General features: G+C 42.2%; 1 protein-coding gene across 6 annotated transcripts in view; it reads right to left on the reverse strand.

Annotated features, from left to right (window-relative positions):
* The window catches only part of TEX14 (testis expressed 14, intercellular bridge forming factor), a 532,366-nt gene that overhangs the window by 104,701 nt on the left and 406,027 nt on the right, over window positions 1-21,638 (reverse strand). For all 6 annotated transcript variants that reach the window (XM_075852942.1, XM_075852939.1, XM_075852943.1 and 3 more), the window contains exons 3-5: window positions 11,628-11,742; window positions 6,771-6,936; window positions 3,492-3,625 (exon numbers count right to left, since the gene is read on the reverse strand). In XM_075852942.1, coding sequence (XP_075709057.1) covers window positions 3,492-3,625; window positions 6,771-6,936; window positions 11,628-11,742 — 415 coding nt within the window. The remainder of the gene's footprint in view (window positions 1-3,491; window positions 3,626-6,770; window positions 6,937-11,627; window positions 11,743-21,638) is intronic.

Raw genomic sequence — 21,638 nt, forward strand, 5'->3', positions numbered from 1 at the left:
TAAACGTCTACAGGTGCTGCATGTTTCTGCTTTTTAAAAATACAACATTGCTGATGAGCACAAATGCTGATGTGTTGCATCTTGCTGGACTGCTGACAGACTGCTACATCATAAGGCACCAAAGAACACTTTCCTGTGTTACATCTGCTCAAAAAAAGCCTACGGGTACGTTATTGTATAAATAAAATAAATGAGTGCACAAATCCAGCTCTTTGCTTTTGCAAGTAAAAAACATTTTTATATACCAGCTTCAAAGTTAGCAATACACATACAATATGGCATATAATATTCCCCATTAGTGTCAACGTTCCAGCAGTGTTTTATATGGCCTAAGTAAGTATAGTCCACATAGAGACGTTGCTGGAGGGAAACGAGCATGCTTGAAATATGGGCTGGTCCTCAGAAACGTCGCACTGGCGTGTTACATGCTCGTTCCCCTCCTGCAAAGTCTCTTGCTAAAGGGAAACGAGCATTTAACACGCCAGTTCTTGCACAGAAGTATCACCTGTATCCTTTTGGTTTAGCATTGTTGTATGCAAAGTTATTTTATACAACAATATAAACTTTCTGGTATAAAGACAAATAAATCTGATATAGTCCCAAAAATGTGGTTTGAACAGAGCCTAAAGGATCTTTTACACGGGCAGATTTTCTTCCCAGTAAACTAGTGCCGATCGACGATACAGCAGCGTGATCGGTGCTTGTTTGATCTATTTAAATGTATAAATGATCTGAATGCATTGGGACGAATGATCATTGACCAATGAGAAGGAAAACGGGGTCCGGGACCCAGTGATCAGACAATTATCATCCATCATGGGGACAGGTAAAAATTGACAATTGTAAGAATAACCCTTTAAGGCCTCATTTACACGAGCGTAATATACGCGCGAGCGACGCGCGTGCTTTTCACGCGTGTCGTACGCAACTATATTACTCTATGGGGCAGTGCAGACAATGCGTGATTTTTGTGCAGCGCGAGTGCGTTGCGTAAAACTCACGACATGTTCTATAATCGTGCGTTTTTCGCGCATCACGCACCCATTGAAGTCAATGGGTGCGTGAAAACCACGAAGGTCGCACGGAAGCACTTCCGTGCGAACTGCGTGATTCGCGCAAGAGCTGTCAAACTGAATGTAAACAGAAAAGCACCACGTGCTTTTCTGTTTACAAACATCCGAACGGAGTGTCTTAGAGATGAGCAAACCGAACTTCACCGGGTTCGGCCGAACTCGTTTTGACCGAACCCGGCAGGACACAGTCACTGTCCAGGGTGCTGAAAGAGTTAAACTGGTTCAGCACCCTGAACAGTGACTTCCGATCCCAATATACGTGAACGTGTAAAAAAAAAAAAAGTTCTGACTTACCGATAACTCCCGGCTTCTTCCTCTCCAGTCTGACCTCCCGGGATGACAATTCAGTCCAAGTGACAGCTGCAGCCAATCACAAGCCAAGCACAGGCTGCAGCGGTCACATGGACTGCCGCGTCATCCAGGGAGGTAGGGCCAGATGTCAAGAGAGGCGCGTCACCAAGGACGCGTCACCAAGGCAACGGCCGGGAAGTTCTCGGTAAGTACGAACCTCTTTTTTTTTTAAACAGGTTACTCGATATGGTGATCGGAATTCACTGTCGATTGTGCTGAAAGAGTTACTGCCGATCAGTTAACTCTTTCAGCACCCTGGACAGTGACTGACGTCGACTAGCCTCATCTCTATGATGGCGGCTGCGCGAAAATCACGCAGCCGTGCATCATACACTGATGACACACGGAGCTGTCAAGTGCCTTTTGCGCACGCAAAACGCTGCGTTTTTTTGCGTGCGCAAAACGCACACGCTCGTGTAAATGAGGCCTAAGTCAGCGTTTATGCTAGGGATTCTTCAAGAAATATATATATTGAGGTTTCTACCATTATTCAGCGAAAGGTTCCCTTCTTTCATATTTGGCTGATCTCCTTTCCAGTTATCCAGCCTGATAACTCTTTTAAAGATAACATTTTCACTTTTCCTATCTGCCCGCAGGGTGGAGATTTCATATATGTTGTGCTGGTAATAGGATTAGGGGAAAACAAATTTACCTTCTAAATCTAAAACTTTGCTTTTTTGGTGTTGTCAGGGCTGACTGGTCATGGTCAGTTGCAATCTATTGTGGTCAAAGTAATGAGTGCTGAAATGAGGGCAAAGTATGGGGGTAATATTCCCACTGATTATGCTCATTGTGTAAAGATATGATTTGCCTACTGTGTGGCTTCTACATGGCAATATACATATCATTACTACTATTATTCATTTTGCTTTTGTGTAAATGCGGGTAGAACAAATATCCAGCAGTCAATATGAAAACTGAAATAATGATGACCATTTCGCAATTCATTGTTATGTTGATAGCTACAACAAAACCTAAAACAAATACAAAAAATTGGTAAACACAAAGGTAATTTTCTGACAATAGATTCCCTTTTAGGCTTCACATCTGCGTCAGACTTCCGTTCATGGTTTCCGTCGGATCTTTTCGTCAGGGGAACCCATGAACAGAATGCAAACTGAAACAATTGATTTCAATGGTGACGTATCCGGTGCAAATGGTTTCAATTTGACACCACTGTGTAAGGGTTACATTGTTTTGACGGAATCAATACTGTAGTCGACTGCGCTATTCATTCCGTCAAAACCATGGAAATCTTACACAACAGTGACTAACGGAAACAATTTGCCCCGGATTCGTCACCATTGAAACCAATGGTGATGCAAATGGAACCTATGGTTTCCGTTTGTATTTCGTTCATGGGTTCCCCTGACGGAAAGGTCCAGCGGAACCCATGAACGGAGTCCCGATGCAGATGTGAACGAAGCCTAACATGGATTAGGTCAGCGATAACCCTTTTTAATTTTGTTTACTTTTAAAGGGGTAATTCCGACTCACACCTTTATGGCATATCTCGGGCACCTGCACCTATCTCCAGAATGGAGGTAACCTGACCCACGCGGCCACGGTAATCGCATCTAGGTGGGGAATAAATAGAGGTGGCTGCACTTGTATGCAGATCTGTCCATTTATCCCTATGGAAGATATGTAAACAACAAGCTGTTTTCCTAACTCTAATAGAACTTAATGTAGACAGTGTGCAGCCAATGCTCTACGTCTGGATGCTGGGGTTGCCTCACCAGGGGGACATAGGTCAGGGACCCCCATTCTCCATATCCTCTGGGTATGCCATAAATGTACGAGTTGGAAATACGCCTTTAATCATTGCAGGATATTATAAATGAGTTTTAGTGTGACATTTATTGGTCTGGAACTGGTGAAATCCAGCTGATCTGCTCTCACTAGCACTGCAGCTTCCTGTATTATAAGAGGTATATATGTGTCCCGAATTTTTAAAAATTCTATTTACTCCAGGATAATCTCAGTGGTAAAACACTGAAGTGGCCGGAATGCAAAATATCTGCAATGTGTGGATAGGCATAAAAGTGAAATCATAAGTGGGCATACCTTGGTGAAAATAGATCAATGAATGATGCACTATTAGTAAGGTTTCGCGAAGAGTCAATCTTCTTGGGTTTCAAAGGATAAAAGTGAATTAGGGCTTGAATGTGAGCAGTGCAGCAATCAATAAATTCAATCATCTGAAATGAAACAAGAAAAAGGAGAATTATATATTTCTTACTTAATGAAATGTCCTCAAATCGTTGTAAAAAAACATATATATAAGGCCCCTTTCACATCACATTTATTGCAATACGTTTGTCGTATATGCTGGGAAAAACTCCCAGCATATACGATAAACGTAGGCCTAACCGTGGCATCCGTCACTATAGACTATAATGATATACAGTATGTTAAACGGATACGTCATGAACTGGGTCCATGAGAGTTGATGATGTATCCATTAAACGGATACCATTATGGGCGACAAATACCACTATTAGGCCTCCATCACAGGCATCTGTCACCCATAGATTAATATGGTATCCGTTTAACGTATACGTTATGAAAAGGTACTAACAAGCCTATGACATATAAATGAAACGTATAGCTGAGATGTATGCCATACAGTGGAATACTTCACCCATAGGCCCCAAAGTTAAATAAAAACATCCCTTTTTCCACAAGCTCACTAGGGGATGGAATTGTATCTACTACGCTATTCTTTACCTAAAAAAGGAAGACATACTAACGTATTCCAGCCCAACGGAGGCCAAAAGGACAATCTTTTGGTCTCTGTCTGGCTAATGGAGCCTTATGTACAAGTTTACCATGTACGCTGGGAGTTTTCCCGACAAACACGTAGGAAATAAACAGGGGGCTAAGCTGATTTACATCCATGAGCACTGTGTTTGGAATAGACAACTAATGTCTACAATTTATGGTTTGGTTGCATTTCCCTCTAGCTACAAATGAAATGCTTTGTCTTGCAATACGAAAAAATTTAATAAATCCAGCGTACATGTCTCAATAAAGCCTACGTCTATCATTTTCCCAGAAGTCTATGGAGATCACTTAACAAAACTGACTAAAACCCCTTTCAAATTGCAATTTCCCTATAAATCTCTCGGTGCATAGGTCAAAGGTACCCATTAAGCTCCCATTACACCAGAGACGGCCAAAAGAGTGTCATTTTGGCTTCCATCAGGCATTATTCATCAGGTATATAATTTTTATTTGCTGTATAGAATAGCATAGTCGTCTACACAATTTTATCTAGTTACATCTATATAAAAAATGGGTGAAAGAACGAGTCTAAAATGGGCATTGCCGCGAAAAAGGGCGAAAGCGTCACAGAACGAGTCAGAAATTAGCGTGGCTGCGGGCAAAGGCATACATTTAACGGATGGCAGAATATCCTATGGGTGATGGATGCCACTGTATAAGTGTGGAAGCTCCAGTGACGTAACTAGCCATATATGGTAGCTTCCCTGGGCGGAGATAAATAGTAGCCGGGGACTCTGAGTGGGTCACAGAGTCATTGTTGAACTGGGGGGAGACACAAAGGTCATAGGAATGTATCCCAGAGGTACATCCCAGGCTAGCCATCCAGACTCCCTCTTCTGCATTGGAAAGCTCCAGTGATAACTGGACAGTTACGTCACAGGATCTTCCCGACATACACATTAAACAGAGGCTGTGACGGATGCCCAAAAGTGACATTATAGCCTGAGGGTGACGGATGCCACTGTTAGGAAGAAAGTGGTATTGTAATATTAACCTATCGCTAGGAGAATATAACTAAAAACTGCCCTTGGTGTGGCGCCGTTTCCCTCCAGTATAGCTCTTTTGTTGGTTTTCAGTATTAGATGTCCAAGAATAACACTGAGGCCATTCAAAATAGAAAGCTATTTTAATTGTGGTCATACAAGCGACGCGTTTCGGAGCCGTACCGGCTCTTTCTTCAGGCAATATAACAGGGATAAATGAATGTGAAGATGGTCCAAACATTTATACTTTAAAAAAAACGGGAAGAAGGAAAATGACACTGAGGAAAGGTCAAGGGTCAGCCGTCAGTGTGCATTGCATAAACTTAACATAAGATCAGAAGATACATTAAACTTCAATAAAATAACAAAAGTGTTGGGTGTTCTACTACGTAATTATTTATTTGCTTAAAAGGTGATGTGTTGTTCGTCTCGTTAAATTGTGTCCCGTATGAACACCGAAACAATACGTGCACTGTAAGTGAATTCAAAGTGACAGTATTGGAGACGATTTGAAGAGGGTTACATATAATGTTCCAGGAAATGGCTAGGTGGGGGGGAGGGGGGACAACGTGGCTCCCGGGTGTGTGCGCCAATGTCCCGTGCTAGTTGGCTGGTGATTCAGTGCTATTAGTAACCAGAGATGTCTTGTAAAGACAACACTGCGAGCACCGTCAGTGGTCTAGGTCTCCTAAGTGGGCGCCGATTGTTCAGTAGTTTGGTGTCCTTAGCAACCAGTTGCTAAGAACAACTGGATGCTAAGGATGCCGAACTACTGACCAATCAGCGCCGCACATGCTGGAAATAGATCACACTGTGTGTAATGAATCTATGTAATACATGAGTTTCACTTTTTGAATTGAATTACTAAAATAAATGAACTTTTTGATGACATTATAATTCATTGAGAAGGTCTAGTATATATATATATATGTTTTTGTTTTATTAAAAAAAACTGAATCAGATGACCTAAAGACTGCCAATGAACATTGCCTAACCACCAAAAGTTGGAGAGATAGACACTACACAAGATACAAGGACCCTTCCATTCAAACGATGCAAAGCAAGCCATGATTCATCTAAATTACTTTTTCTTTTTTTTTTCTAATCCTCATAGGCCCATTTTAGGTGCTCACATGCCTTCTGGAGATGGTATTACTTGATTCTGTTGGATATGGTCATGGGATGATCTATACTTTTAGAGCATTTGCTACACTTCAATTACAACTATTATGGCTAATCTCTTGATGATTTTGGCCACATGGTTGCTGCTTATTGGCTATTTCCTCCAGGCACCTCCATTAAGGGTCCTTATTGCCAAGCCAAACTTCTTATACCCCACTGCTGTAAAGCTAAAGCACTCTGATTGGCTGCTAGTCACTCCCAAAATACTGGCAACATTTTTGTTAGACTTTGTTTTCATATTTTACTTAATGTGGTTTAATACTGACTATTTGAAAGTGAACTAAACAAGGTTGTAGACATCTGGCAAAAAAGAATGGCTTTGTACAATAGGCCGCACACAAATAATGTAAACTTCAAACGGACATATGTATTACAAAATAAGAATTTGTCTAACCTGAGCGCTTTCATCTTTTCCAGCTATGAGCGCCCAGTCATATGGTCGTTTGGATTTCTCATCATGAAGTCGCAGGTCCCCTCCTGCATCAATAAGCTTAATCATAATCCACTGGTCACAAGAAAATGCTGCAGCATGGACCGGGGTGCTCCAATCTATACAACGGCTGAAAACATACAAAACAAATTTTATACATTCGTTGTCCTTGCACATTTTGAAAACTATAGAAGAGCAGCCATGGGGATCAAAGATGGAGAAATATTAAACTATCGACTACCCCATACTATAGTTTGTCTATGGATTACAAGGCACAGTGTCATGAGGTAGGCAGAGGATGGTGTGAACCCTCTGTGTTGCCAATGGATTTGACGTGGTGCTAATGTGGGAAGCGGAAGTCTAAGAGATTCCCAGGTGTTCACCCTATAACCTGTTGTCAACGGATAAGGTACTAAAGAATTCGGCCAGATACAAGTCAATACAAGCATAGGTCAGGGAAGGCGGCACACGGTCACTCATGGTTACCTAAGCAGAACGTCAGGGTAGGTAGGAGGTCAGGGCAGGCAGAAGACAGGACGAGGTCAAGGTCAAGCAGAGGCGGCAACGATAAATCAAATAGAATAATCCAGCAGAGTGCAACTTGTAAGCTAGCAAAAAACCAATTGATCAGGCCCAGAGCAAATGAGGAGAGTGTTTTTTGTTTACTGGAAAGCTGGGTGGATTGGCGCGCTGCCCAATTAAGAGAGGAGTAAATGCGTGCGCTATAGAACATAGAGTAGGATATGGAAAAGATGGGAGGACCCGAGCTTGGCGGTCCAGAGGATAAGTGCAGCATCGGCACAGACAGAGGAGATGCAGAGAAAAAGTAGGTACTCGGCGGGAGCGTGGACGCGGCCATGCAAGTCAAAACAATAAATTAACTTTGGTCAGGCGACCAGGAAAGCATGGTAAACTTTAGTTCTTAGTTCAGATAACTCTTAGGGCTCATGCACATGGTAGAGCCCTGTGCACTGAGCCATACAGGCTCCCTCAGACTCTGTGTGTACAGAGATAATTTCACCTAGAAGTAATGCTTGTAGGTGAGAATACCTCCATACATAAGGAGTGCAATGAAACATGGCAAAACATGCTAGCCTCTATGTACAAAACTGAGCTTCAAAGGGGTTTTAAAAATGTAACTGCAGTAAGATTAGTCACTTACTAACGTAGTCTGTAGCTGAAATGCCTCTGTATGCCAGTCTCACGTGCAGTCACATGATCATGTTACTGGTCTTTATCTCCTGCTTGTGTGATATTCTGTACACTAAGCATGTGGTTATCTCCCCTCTCTGTAGTACAGGACCTAACACATCACATGCCTCTTATCTGTACTGCTCCCTACTCTCCTCCCAGTTTCTGGAGGAATCATATCACATGCTGTGCAGCGGATAGTGCAGGGTTGTATTTCAGTAGCAGATAATGTATAATTACAGTACTACCTAACACCTTATAATACAGGATCATGCAGGCAGCTGTATATAGACTCAATGTCTGAGAGAGAAATCATGGCAACTGTAGTCCTTTATATATTAATCCCGCTCACAGTAAACCCTATCAAAATGAAAACAACAGTTCTGCAAAAAGGTGGGCAACCTAATTAAAAATAATCACTTCTGAGCTATAGTGGCATCATCTGTTGACTATTCAGACACATATTGTTACTTTTCTGGCTTTTTCATAAGCTTGGAAATCCCCTTTATTACGACCATGTGCCGTTAGTGACAGTATAGTAGGCGATCGCAATTCTCTTATAGCATATGTGGCAGAATTGTTGCTGAAATTTCTGAAAACTATTCCATACATCTGAATGAGTTTCTACAAATTTCTGAAAATCTATTCGATACATCTCAATGAATCTTTACAAATCCCATTCAACTGTAGGGAACAGTTACAGAAATTTACGCAACAAATATGGCAAGTGTGACCATACCTTTAGGGTATGTGCACACGCAAGCTCAAAAACGTCTGAAAACAGGGAGCTGTTTTCAAGGGAAAACAGCTCCTGATTTTCAGAAGTTTTTTTAACCACTTAATGACCAGCCTATTTTAAACCTTAACGACCAAGGTATTTTTTACGTTTTTCCATGGTCGCATTCCAAGAGCTATAACTTTTTTATTTTTGCGTCGACATAGCTATATAAGGTCTTGTTTTTTGCGGGACAAGTTGTATTTTTGTAATAGCACCATTTTGGGGTACATATTATATATTGATTAACTTTTATTAACTTTTTTTTGGGGGGGAATAGGAAAAAAACGAATTTTGCCAGTTTTTTGCGTCCTAAATCTACGCTGTTTACCGTGTGGTATAAATAACACAATAACTTTATTCTGCGGGTTTTTACCATTGCAACAATACCAAATTTGTATAGATTTTGTATGTTTTACTACTTTTACACAGTAAAAACACATTTTTTTTCAAAATTATTTGTTTTTGTGTCCCCATATTTGAAGAGCCATAACTTTTTTTTTGTTCTGGCGATGCGGTTGTATGAGGGCTTTTTTTTTGCGGGAAGACTTGTAGTTTTTATTGGTACCATTTTGGAGTAGATGCGAAGTTTTGATCACTTTTCATCACATTTTTTTTAAGGCAGGAATCACAGAAAACAGTAACTTTTGCATTGTCTTTTATTTTATTTTTTACGGCGTTCACCGTACGGGTTAAATAATGTAATATCTTTATAGTCGGGGTCGTTGCGGACGCGGCGATACCTAATATGTGTAAAGCATTTTGTAAGGGGAAAAAAGTGGGTTTTTCATTTTTTTCACATTTTTTTTATTAACTTTATTAAACTTTTTTTTTAACTTTCTTACTAGTCCCACTAGGGGACTTTAATATGCGATCATCCGATCGCTTTTATAATACTCTGCAATACTTTTATATTGCAGTGTATTAATGCCTGTCCGCTTAAAATGGACAGGCATCTGCTAGGCCATGCCTCTGGCATGACATAGCAGGCATACACTACAGGCAGACCTGGGGGCCTTTATTAGGCCCCCGGCTGCCATAGAAGATACAGACACTCGGCGATCTTATTGCCGGGTGTCGGTGGGATGAGAGGGAGTTCCCTCCCTCTCTCCAAAACCACTCAGATGCGGCGCTCGCTATTGAGCACCACATCTGAGGGGTTAAACGGGTGAGATCGATACTTATATTAATCCCAGCCATCCGAGAAGGGATGCCACCCCCATCCGTTAGCTACCTCTGGCAGCTGAGAGCAGGGACATTTAACGGCTCCCTGCTCTGTTTATTTATGCTGATGCCGCGGCGTGAAAAGGCGTATGTATCGGAATAAAGCCCATTAGTGGCTGCCGTGAAAATGCGTATTGGCAGTCACTAACGGGTTGATAAAACTTGGATCTTTCACTGCGTTTTTTTACGGCCGTTTTTTGAGCTGTTTCTCTATTGAGTCAATGAAAAACGGCTCCAAAAATGGCTCAAGAAGTGACATGCACTTCTTTTTCGCCGCCGTTTTTTTATGCGGCCGCATAGCAAAAACGCCCTGTCGGAAGAGAACGACGTATTTCCCATTGAAATCAATCGGCAGATGTTTGGAGAGGTCCGATTTTTCAGCCGTTTTTCGGGACGTTTACGGCCCGAAAAACTTCTGAAAAACACTATGTGTGCATATACCCTTTTAGTGGTCATGGTACCTCTATACTGGATGATATAACAGAGCTTGATTTCACAGTATAGTCACTTACCATTATCATTTGATAAAACAGAGATTTTTCAACCTTCTGATAAATATAAATTTTGTTCTGTTCCGTTTAATCTTTCCGTCAGAGGAACAGATGAACCGAAGGCTGAATGGAAACCATAGTTTCTGTTTGAATTACTATTGATTTCAATGGTAATGCTTCCGTTTCAGTTTGTTTCAGTTCTGTAAAGTTTCCGTTTTTTTCACGGAAACAATAGTGCTGTCGACTGCGCTATTGTTTCCGTGAAAAAAGCGAAAACTTTACAGAATTGAAACAAACTGAAAGGGAAGCATTACCATTGAAATCAATAGTAATGCAAAAAGAAGCGATAGTTTCCGTTCGGCTTTCCGTTCATCGGTTCCTCTGATGGTAAGGTTGAGCGGAACTCGAACGCTAATGTAAATAGGCCATGACGTACAATAATTGGTGTTATAATGAAATTTTGTGCATCTTCATTTGTTTGACCTTCTTAAAGAGACTCTGTCACCACATTATAAGTGCCCTATCGCCTACATAAGGAGATGGGCGCTGTAATGTAGGTGACAGCAGTGCTTTTTATTTAGAAAAACAATCATTTTTTACCACGTTAGGAGCGATTTTAGCTTTATGCTAATTACTTTCTTAATGCCCAAGTGGGCGTTGTAAGAGGAGTGTATGACGCTGACCAATCAGCGTCATACACTCCTCTCCATTCATTTAGCCAGCGCATAGTGACACTGCGTTGTTCACTATGTGCTGTCTTATACTGACATATTAACGTTACTGAAGTGTTTAGACAGTGAATAGACATTCCACGGGATGTCTTTTCACAATCGTTAACGTTTCTGCAGAGCAAAGCGTAATCTCGCTGTAACCTGTTATTTACAGCATGATCTCGCGAGATTACTCTTGCTCTGCTGTAAGTACCACAGAAACGTTAACCAAGTGCAGGGATTGTGAATAGACATCCTGTCCTTACTACATTATAGTGCCCATCTCCTTATGTAGGAGATAGGGCACTTATAATGTGGTGACAGAGCCTCTTTAAGCCATGCACTGGTTGGCAGAAGCTTAGATCTTACACTATGAATACATGATAAATAATTATAATTTACCATGTATTTATTTAATAATAATACTTACTGGTTAGGTTTGGATCCAAAATTCAAAAGCAATTCAACTATTTTTCGTAGTCCAAGCAATGCCGCTACAAACAATGGTGTTTGTCCCAGGGAATTTGTTGCATCGGGTAAGATGCCTGCAAAGAAAGACATCATGTGTATTTAAAAAACTCTATAGATTTTGATATCTCTGTAGTCATGACCTTATGCAAAAGTGAATCTCCTCGTTGAAGCCACTTTAAGGCTCTATTCACACGACAGGGTCTGAGTGTCGGCCGATAAAAACTGCCATTTTGGTCCGTTTTTCTCGGCCGTTTTCCATCCGTTCCGTTTTTGTTCTGGGCCGTGTTTACGTTTTTAACGGCCAATTTTGACCTGTTTTGCATCCATTTTGTTCTGTCAAATTTAAAAACGGATGAATTTCATTTGTAAATTTTTTGCCACACACTTCCCTCTGTAGATAATGCCACACACGGCACTCTGTAGATACTGCCACAACCCCCCTATAGGTAGTGCCACACAGCCCCCTGTAGGTAATGCCACACATCCCCTCTGTAGGTAGTGCCACACAGCCCAACTGTAGGTAATGCCCCACAGCCCCCCTGTAGGTAGTTCTACACAGCACCCTTTTACATAGCACGGGCCGTCAAAAAACTCGGCCGTTCAAAAATCGGGCGTTGCGCGGTCGGGAATCCCTGTTGTTCACACTGAGTTTTTTATAACTAATGGTATCCAAAAGCAAGTAATATTATTGGGCTAGGTAATGTTCCTGGGAACAACCTCCCATATCTGTTAATGAGGCAACTCTATGATACATATATAAACATGAGAAGAACAGAGTCTATAGCCAATATATATTCGAAAAGTATCAATACAAAACTTGTTTCAGACCCATTACCTTTATTCTTTGATGTCTGTTTTCGGGACCATTTATGCCCTTTAAACAGCATCAAAAATTGTAAATAGATCTAACTAGTTTTATGCTACACTAGTGTTAGTCTTACCCCAAACCTATACTTCAAAGGTTTATTATACATACCTTGGCTTTCCTGACGTGTCTCTATGTCATTTTGTGATTGAGTTCTCCCACTGTTATACTTCTTTTAAATGTTTGTCCATTATGTATATTTAAATAAAGTTTTGTATTGATACTTTTCGAATATATATTGGCTATAGACTCTGTTCTTCTCATGTTTATACACTGAGTTTTTTGCAGGAAGAAAATTCTGCATGTAAAACTCGGCTCCGTTTTTTTTTTTGCACCACACGCGTTTTTGCTGCGTTTTTTTCCACAACATTTGGCGTTTTTTTTATTTCTTTCTTCAACAGGCAAAGGAAAAACACGCGATAGTTTTTTCCCAAAAAGCGCCAATAAACACGACACAAACACGCAGCCGCCCTTGGCGTCTGTTTTTTCCGTCTCCCATTGCAATAATGGGGTTTTTGAGGTGGAAAATGCCACAAGATAGGTCATATCGCTTTTTTCCTGCAAGTGTCTATTTCCGCACGCGGGAAGAAAACGCCTCCGCGTCCCATTATAATCAATGGGAGGCATTTCCGGACGTTTTTAAGGTTATGTTCACACAGGGCGGATACGCTGCGTGAAAGCACACAGCGTATCCGCCCTGGGCACCGCAGGGAATTCCGGCCAAAACACTGCACCAAATTGTTGTGCAGTTTTTCGTCTGGAATGTCCGCTGCGGAAAACAACACATACGGAAAAAAAAAGGTTCATACTTACAAAACCAATTTCTATTTATTACATATATAGAACCTGCAGCAGCAGGGAGAGGATTATACAGCAGTAATAAGCAGTGTAGTGGGAGCGACATATAACTCTTAGGCTATGTTCACAAGGCAAACAAAAAACGGCAGTAAATACGGAGCTGTTCTCAAAGGAAAGCAGCCCCTAATTTTCAGACGTTTTTGCGGCGTTGTTTTACGGCCGTTTTTGGAGCTGTTTTTCAATGAAAAACGGCTCCAAAAATGGCTCAGGAGGTGAGATGCATTTCATTTATACGTTTTTAAAAACCCAGTTTTTCCCATTGAAATCAATGGGCAGATGTTTAGAGGCGTTCAGCCTCGTATTTTCAGCCGTTTTTTGGGGTGTTTACGGCCCGACAAACGGATGAAAATAGGCTGTGTGAACATGCCTTTATAAGAAGCAGCAGCATGTCTATGTCTGTCTCTCACTCTGCTCTTTCAACTTCTGTAGGCAGCCACGTCTGTATCTTTCTCCACCTTCCCTTCCTTCTATGGGGAGCATGAGTATAGATGGAATCGATTGTTCCCATTATGCAACAAACCAAACAACTCCAGAATGTTCTAGCTTCTATGTCAGAGAAGAACAATAGAATGCCTTAACACAGACATGAACAAAGTCTAACACAAGTTGAGTTTCAGCTAAAGTTTAGATCAGAGGTCTCAAACACGCGGTCCCTGAGGATGTCATCTGCAGCCCACAGGGCACCGTAGCTCCCTCAGGAGAGGAGAGAGCAGGCCGAAGGAGGAATGCGCGGGCGCTCCTTCATCAAGGAGCGCAGTCTGTTGGTGGTAGGTGAGCAATGGCCACACAGACCCCCAGTAGATATTGATCCACTCCACCCCCCTCTTGTAGATAGCGCTACATTCCCCCGGGGCATAACTCCCAACCGTCCTGGATTCTGGGCGGTGTCCCGCTGTCAACTGTATGGACAGTGAGATCATGGGCTCCCTCTAAGAGCAGAATCGACGGCCTATGCTCTGGCTGGGGATTCCACTCCTAGAGGGAGTCCTAATGGTGCTATCTGCGAGGGGGGGGGTAGCGCTATCAACAGGGGGTGGCGTTATCTTCCAGGGGGTGTGGAACTATACATTATCTACAGAGGGCATTGTGGCAGTATATACAGAGGGCACTGTGGCAGTATCTACAGAGGGCACTGTGGCAATATCTACAGAGGGCAGTGTGGCATTATCTACAGAGGTCAATGTGGAATTATCTACAGAGGGCACTGTGGCAATATGTACAGAGTGTAGTGTGGCATTATCTACAGAGGGCACTGTGGCACTATCTACAAATGGCAGTGTGGCAGTATCTACAGAGGGTACTGTAGCATTATCTACTCAGGGCACTGTGGCATTATCTATAGAGGGCACTGTAGCATTATCTACAATGGGTACTGTGGCATTATCTACAGGGGTGTGTGGCAGTATCTACAGAGGGCACTGTGGCACTTTCTAAGAAGGGGCTGCCCAATCTTGACCTTCTTGTGCCTGCCAAACGCTGCCAACTGAGCCATCAGACTGCATTTAGCGACACAAACTAGAAAACTGGATTGTTACAATAGGCCCATGGAGTAAACTTGCAAATTTACAGTAAGTTTAAACCTAGCGCTATTATTATAGTAATGTGGTATTGTTATCCTAATGTACTATTGTTATAGTAATGTGGTATTATTATAGTTATGTAGTATTATTATAGTAATGTAGTATTGTTATAGTAGTTCAAATAACTAATTGATTAACAATAATTTTGCATTCTATCAAATTTGAAAGTAATGCGGCCAATTTACCCGGCTGAGTTTGAGACCCCTGATTTAGGCTGCGTGCACATCTGCATCAGGGCTCCGTTCCGACGTTCCATCTGAGCTTTCCGTCGGAACGGTGTGGTTTCCGTTTGTGTCAGTCAGGGCTCCATTCCAACGGAAAGCTGGAACACAGTCTTAGACTGCTCCTGGTAATATAGTAGGTGAGGTACTAAATGTTGGAAAGATTCACAAAAATAGTTAAGCCTGACCTGTTATCTTGGGTATGACTTCTATGTCTGTTCATTCATACACATTCTTCTGATGTGTAAAATGAGTAGGAGGAGCAGCAGGTTCAGGGTGTTTCCTGTTGGCTGCTTTAAAGGACCAGTGTCACGAAAAAAAAATTTTTTACATCAATTTTCTTTTAGTGTTTTATTTTAAAAAAAAAACATTTATTTGTGTGTTTGTGTTTTACTTTTTTTTATTTTTTCACTTTTTCTTGTACATGGGGGCTGCCATTTTTTTTTCCATCTCTGTATGTGTCGATTAACGACACATACAGACATGGAATACGGCACATACAATCCCATAGTGAATGCGAACGGTGCCCGTTCCATCCACTATGCTGTACGCCGTCTGTGTGGGAAAAAGAAAAATGTAATGTAGGGCAAATATATTTTCAACTAATTAACTAAAATCTAATAATTCAGAACAGTGTGGTATTTTTTAAAACATGGCTCAATGCACAGGCCTGGTTGCGAGGGACATGAGGGACAGAAATATCGGGAATCTTTGCGGTGCCCGTCTTTTCTGCAGACGCGGCACTTTTTCTGGGGGTTGCTTCTGGTTGCTGTTGGGGGAATCCGACTGATGAAGTGTCTTTCAGTCAGTCGCGTGACATCCTCAGACTGGGGACATTCTCTGGTGTCCTGAACATCAAATATGAGGCCTTCAATAATTTTCTCCTGGAAATCCAGGTATGTGTCTCTGCCTCTGTTTTTTTTGTAGAGCACAAATTAGTTGTGGATGGCCACCTGTTACAGATAAATGGCCACTTTTTTGTACCAGGTTTTAGTTTTGCGTTTGACTAAATAGGGCTGTAAAACCTGGTCGCTTAAATCCACCCCCCCCCATGTACTTGTTATATTCGGACACGCTCACTGGTTTGTGCTTGTCCGATGTTGCCTCTCTTTCCCTCACTGCCACTGTTCCTGCGGTATGAATCGTGCTTAGCACATACACATATTTGCGATCCCTGAACTTGACCGCCAGCAATTCCTCAGATGCATAAGCACAGGAGTCCCCCTTTACCATGCGCTTCCCCACTAATTGCTGCGGAAATCCAATTCGGTTTTTGCGCATGGTACCACATGCCCCAGTCCTTACAGCATGCAAATGCCTAAACAGGGGCACACTGGAATAAAAATGGTCGCAGTACTGGTGGTACCGCTTGTGAAGCAGAGGCTGCATTATCTCCCTATCTTACTGCTGGTGGAAAGATCAGGGGGGCATCCAGGAACATTTATTGAGCGGTCCCGCCCTTCATAAATCTTGAAGGCGCTGGTATATCCTGACCCGCTTTCACACAATTTCTAAAGCTTAACGCCATATCTTACCCTTTTGGAAGGTAGATATTGGCGAAAGCTAAGGAGGGATTCGTCCACGCTTACATTCTGCTCAGGGGTGTAAACTTGCAGAAATTAATTATTGAGGGAATTTATCAGTGGTCTTATTTTGAACAACCGATCCCGGTTTGCATCGGTACTTGGGGGGGGAACCTCATTGTCAGTGAAGTGGAGGAACCTCATTATTGTCTCATAACGAGACCTGGGCATTACTAAGACCTAATGTAGGGCTTTTTGACAATACCCATATTTAGGACGAGCCCCAATTTTTTTTTAAATTCCTGCAAATTGGTGGGCGTCCAATCTCTGGCCTGGGTGGATGAAGATTTCTGCCTTATATACTGAGCGGCATATAAATTTGTTTCGTGGACAATCATATTTAGGATGTCGTCAGTAATAAATAAATGGAAGTAATCCATTTGGATAAAATTTGTATTGTCCACAATTATGCCAGGAGTGGCAGTAAATCCGTGGATTCTAGGCCCATAAGATGTAGCAGGTGCCCATACAAGAGCCTGAACTGGAGGGACCAGGCTGTCCCGTGCTACAGCGCTATTAGGCCCTGCGCTTCCATGTTCTGCAGTTTCTACTGCGTCAGGGATAACGTCCCACGAAGAGGAACCTGAAGTGACGCTATCATCGTCACTGCCTACAACAGGTTCTATCTCTGACGCCATCTCTGATGCGGTCTCAGTCTCAGACCGCAACATGGCGTATGCCTCCTCAGCACTAAAAAGCTTCCTCGCCATAATGTCACTAACACTAACTAAACAAACAATTTATTTATTTATTTATTTATTTACAGATTTACACGCCCGCCCGCAAATCGCATGCTGTTTTGCCACTACTTTTTACCGCAGCCGCATTACAAAACGCACCAAATCGAAGTAAAAACGCATGCGTTTTTCAATGTGGTTCAGATGTAAAATGAGTATGTTAGATTAAAACCTAATTCACACGACCGTGTTCGGTCTGTGATATACGGTGCGCGTGTCGGCAGTATTTCCCAGACCGAACACAGTGCATGGTGGAACGCTACTAGCATCAGTTATTTACGATGCCACCGTGTTCGGTCCAGGAAATGTGGCCGACATGCGGATCGTATATATCACGGACCGAACACGAGCGTTTGAATTAGGTCTAAGGGTGGATTCATACACGCCACATTTTGACGTTTCTGCAACAAAATCTGCCGCGTGTGAGTCCACCCTAAGAAAAATGTGAACATGGTTGGAATTTAGTGATTTTGGTACAATTTTCACCATGTATTATTCTGCCATTCATTGAACAAACCAGAAGCTAGTATTTAGTCTTCGCTCACACCATATTTTTTTTCTATAGATTTTTCATGGATAGACTTTTTTTGGATTAAAAAAAACATATATAATCATAAACTGTAGCATTCAGTGCCCATTGTACATATGTTAGCATACATTCTGGATGATGAATGTCATATTATTTTACGCCACATCAAAATTGGCCAAAGTTTTAAGGGCATTACTAGAGCTCTGTTTCACTTTTTCTGGAGGTTCAAACTGGACAGAGTGAAGCAGATTGTTATTACATGCCCATAACCTAATCTAAAACTCGGTATCAAGGTGCCCTTTCATGGTGTGTTCACACAGGCTGGGTACGCTGCGTAAAATTATGCAGTGTATCAGCCCTAGAACCTGCAATAACGCTTTTCCAGGTGTCATTGTCACCTGTATAGGCGCTGATAAACTTTTAAATCAGTCTTATGCGTATTTCATTTTTATAACAGAGCTAGCTGTTCAACAGACCATTTATTTTTGTTTTCGTTATTACGGCTTTCACTGTGTGGTAAAAACAACAACTTAACTCTATTCTGCGGCTCAAACCGATTACGGTGATAGCACATTTTTATAGTTTGCTTTTTTAAATTTTACTACGTTTTGTTTCACCACATTCTGAATGTGATAGCTTTTTTATTTTTTCGTAGATTGAGTGGTGTGCAGGCTTATATTTTGCGGGACGAGCTGCAATATTTATTGGTACCATACAATTTTTTAATCACTTTATATTACTTTTTTTGGGCAGTTTACATTTTTTATTTGTTATGGCGTTCACTGCGCGAGTTATATAATGGTATATTGTAATAGTTCAGACTTTTACAGACGCAGCAATACCAATTATGTTTCTTTTTTACATTACTTAAGAGGATACATTATTTTTTTTTTTTACTTTTAATCATAAAAATGTCACTACTAATAACTTTATTTAACTTTTTTTTTTTACACATTTTATCAGTCCCCCTAGGGGACTTGAACCAGCAATCGTCAGTATTGCAGTATATTCTCATTTTTTTATATTGTCAGAGGCAGGGCTTAACAAAGCCAGCATCAAGGCAGACCTGGGGGCTTTCATTAGGCCCCTGGGCTGCCATGACAATCATCGGCAACCCACGACCATGTCATGAAGGAGGGGGGGGTGATGAGCTGTTGGAGGGGGTCACACCCCCTCTTTTTAACGCCTCAGATGCTGCGGTCAGATTGACCGCAGCATTTGAGGGGATAAACGGCCAAGAACAACATGATCGCTGTTACTGGCTGTCAGTCCCAGGTGTCAGCTGTTGCCAGGGCCGGCCTTAGGTTGGATGGCGCCCTGTGCGGGATTCTCTATTGCTGCCCTCCACAAACCAAAACAATTAAAACACGCACATACTGGAACATATACACGCACATACTGGAACATATACACTATACATACATAGAGGCACATATTTAGACATACAGGTCATACAGACATAAATAAATATATATATACACAAACACACACACACACACACACACACACACACACACGAGGCATGTATACACACATAATGGGTCTTATACAAATACATATAGGTAAATATATGGACGTACAGGCCCAAATATACCAACGCAGGCACATATATACACAGAATAGATAGTTACCTGCAGTCCTATGTAACACCACAGATAACACAGTGATAACTCTAGGAGTATATATAATGTAGTAGATGTTACCTGCAGTCCTATGTAACACTACAGATAACACAGTGATAACTCTCTGACTAAAGATAATGTAGTAGTGTTACCTGCAGTCATATGTAACACCACAGATAACATACAGTGATAATTCTCTGAGTACAGATAATGTAGTAGATTTTACCTGCAGTCCTATGTAACACCACAGATAACACAGTGATAACTCTCTGAGTACAGATAATGTAGTAGTGTTGCCTGCAGTCCTATGTAACACCACAGATAACACACAGTGATAACTCTCTGAATACAGATAATGTAGTAGATGTTACCTGTAGTCCTATGTAACACCACAGATAACACAGTGATAACTGAGTACAGATAATGTAGTATATGCACACACAAAAATATATACACATACAGATACATATCTAGGCACTTAGACCCACAAATACACACACCTGAAGTCCTATGTAACATCACAGATAACACACATAGTGATAACTCTCTGATTACAGATGATGTATTAGTGTTACCCGCAGTCCTACGTAACACCACAGATAACACACATAGTGATAACTCTCTGATTACAGATAATGTATTAGTGTTACCTGCAGTCCTACGTAACACCACAGATAACACACATAGTGATAACTCTCTGATTACACATTATGTATTAGTGTTACCTGCAGTCCACGTAACACCACAGATAAAACACAGTGGCACATGCAATATTGTTGGAATGCACATCTGCCATACATACACGGATAGTGTTAAGAGGTTAAAGGGATTGTCCGGGTTTACACTTTTTATGTGGCAGCAGGAGAGGAGGGCTTCAAATAAAAAAGCAGCCCATACTTGCCAGGGCCGGAGTCAGCACCCGGCGAACCCAGGCGAGTGCCGGGGCCCACTACCCTTGGAGCAGAGCAGGAGAACCGGGGCAGAGTGCTAGTAGTGCTCTGCCCGGGACTATGGCTCTGGGGCTTACTCGGAAAACACTGTCTATATATGGACAGTGACACAAGGGACTGCTCCTGAAGCAGAATCCCCACCCAGAGTGTCGGCAATGCTCTGGCTGGGGATTCCACTCCTAGAGGGAACCCCAAAGTTGTAACCTACAGGGAAGATGGCAGTGTGGAACCACCAGGGAGGTGGGCTGTGTAGAACTATCAGGGAGGGGGGCTGTGTGACACTACCAGGGAGGGGTGCTGTGTGGCACTACCTAGGAGGGGGGCTGTGTGGCACTACCTGGGAGGGGGGCTGTGTGGCACTATCTACGGAGGGTGCTAAATTTATGGGGGTACAAACTGGGGGCCTAACTTCTATATGGGGCATAAACAGGGCCTAACGTCTATATGGGGGCACAAAGTGACATTTTCTGCCATTTTACTGCCGCCGTGAGTTCTTGTGTCGCCCAAGGGCCCACATAAACCTGGAGCCGGCCCTGATACTTACCGCTCTCCTCCCAGACGTTCCTGCGCTGGGGGCTTCTGTCATCTCTGTTCTGTGTGTACACAGAGTGACTGCAGCGGTGAAATCACGTCGACAGTACATCACCGCCACAGCTTATTACAGGTCTCAGCTGAACACCGCTGAGGCTATTAATAGGCTGCAGCGATGGTGTACGGTCAACATGATGTCACTGCTATATACAAACAGAGAACAGATCTGACGGGAGCCCCCAGCACAGGAACGTCTGGGAGGAGAAAGGTAAGTATAAGTTATTTTTTTTATTTTAACACCTCCTGCTGCTTCAACAAAATGTTTAATTTGTATTCCGGATAACCACTTTAAGGCTCTGTTCACACTGAGTTTTTTACGTGGAAACCGCGCTGCAAAATTGGACAAAAATGGTCCGAAAATGCTTCCCATTTATTTCAATGGGAGGCGGACGCGTCTTTTTCCCGCGAGCGGTAAAACTGCCTCGCGGGAGGAA

The sequence above is a fragment of the Rhinoderma darwinii genome, chromosome 2, assembly GCF_050947455.1.
Source record: "Rhinoderma darwinii isolate aRhiDar2 chromosome 2, aRhiDar2.hap1, whole genome shotgun sequence".
Lineage (NCBI taxonomy): Eukaryota > Metazoa > Chordata > Amphibia > Anura > Rhinodermatidae > Rhinoderma > Rhinoderma darwinii.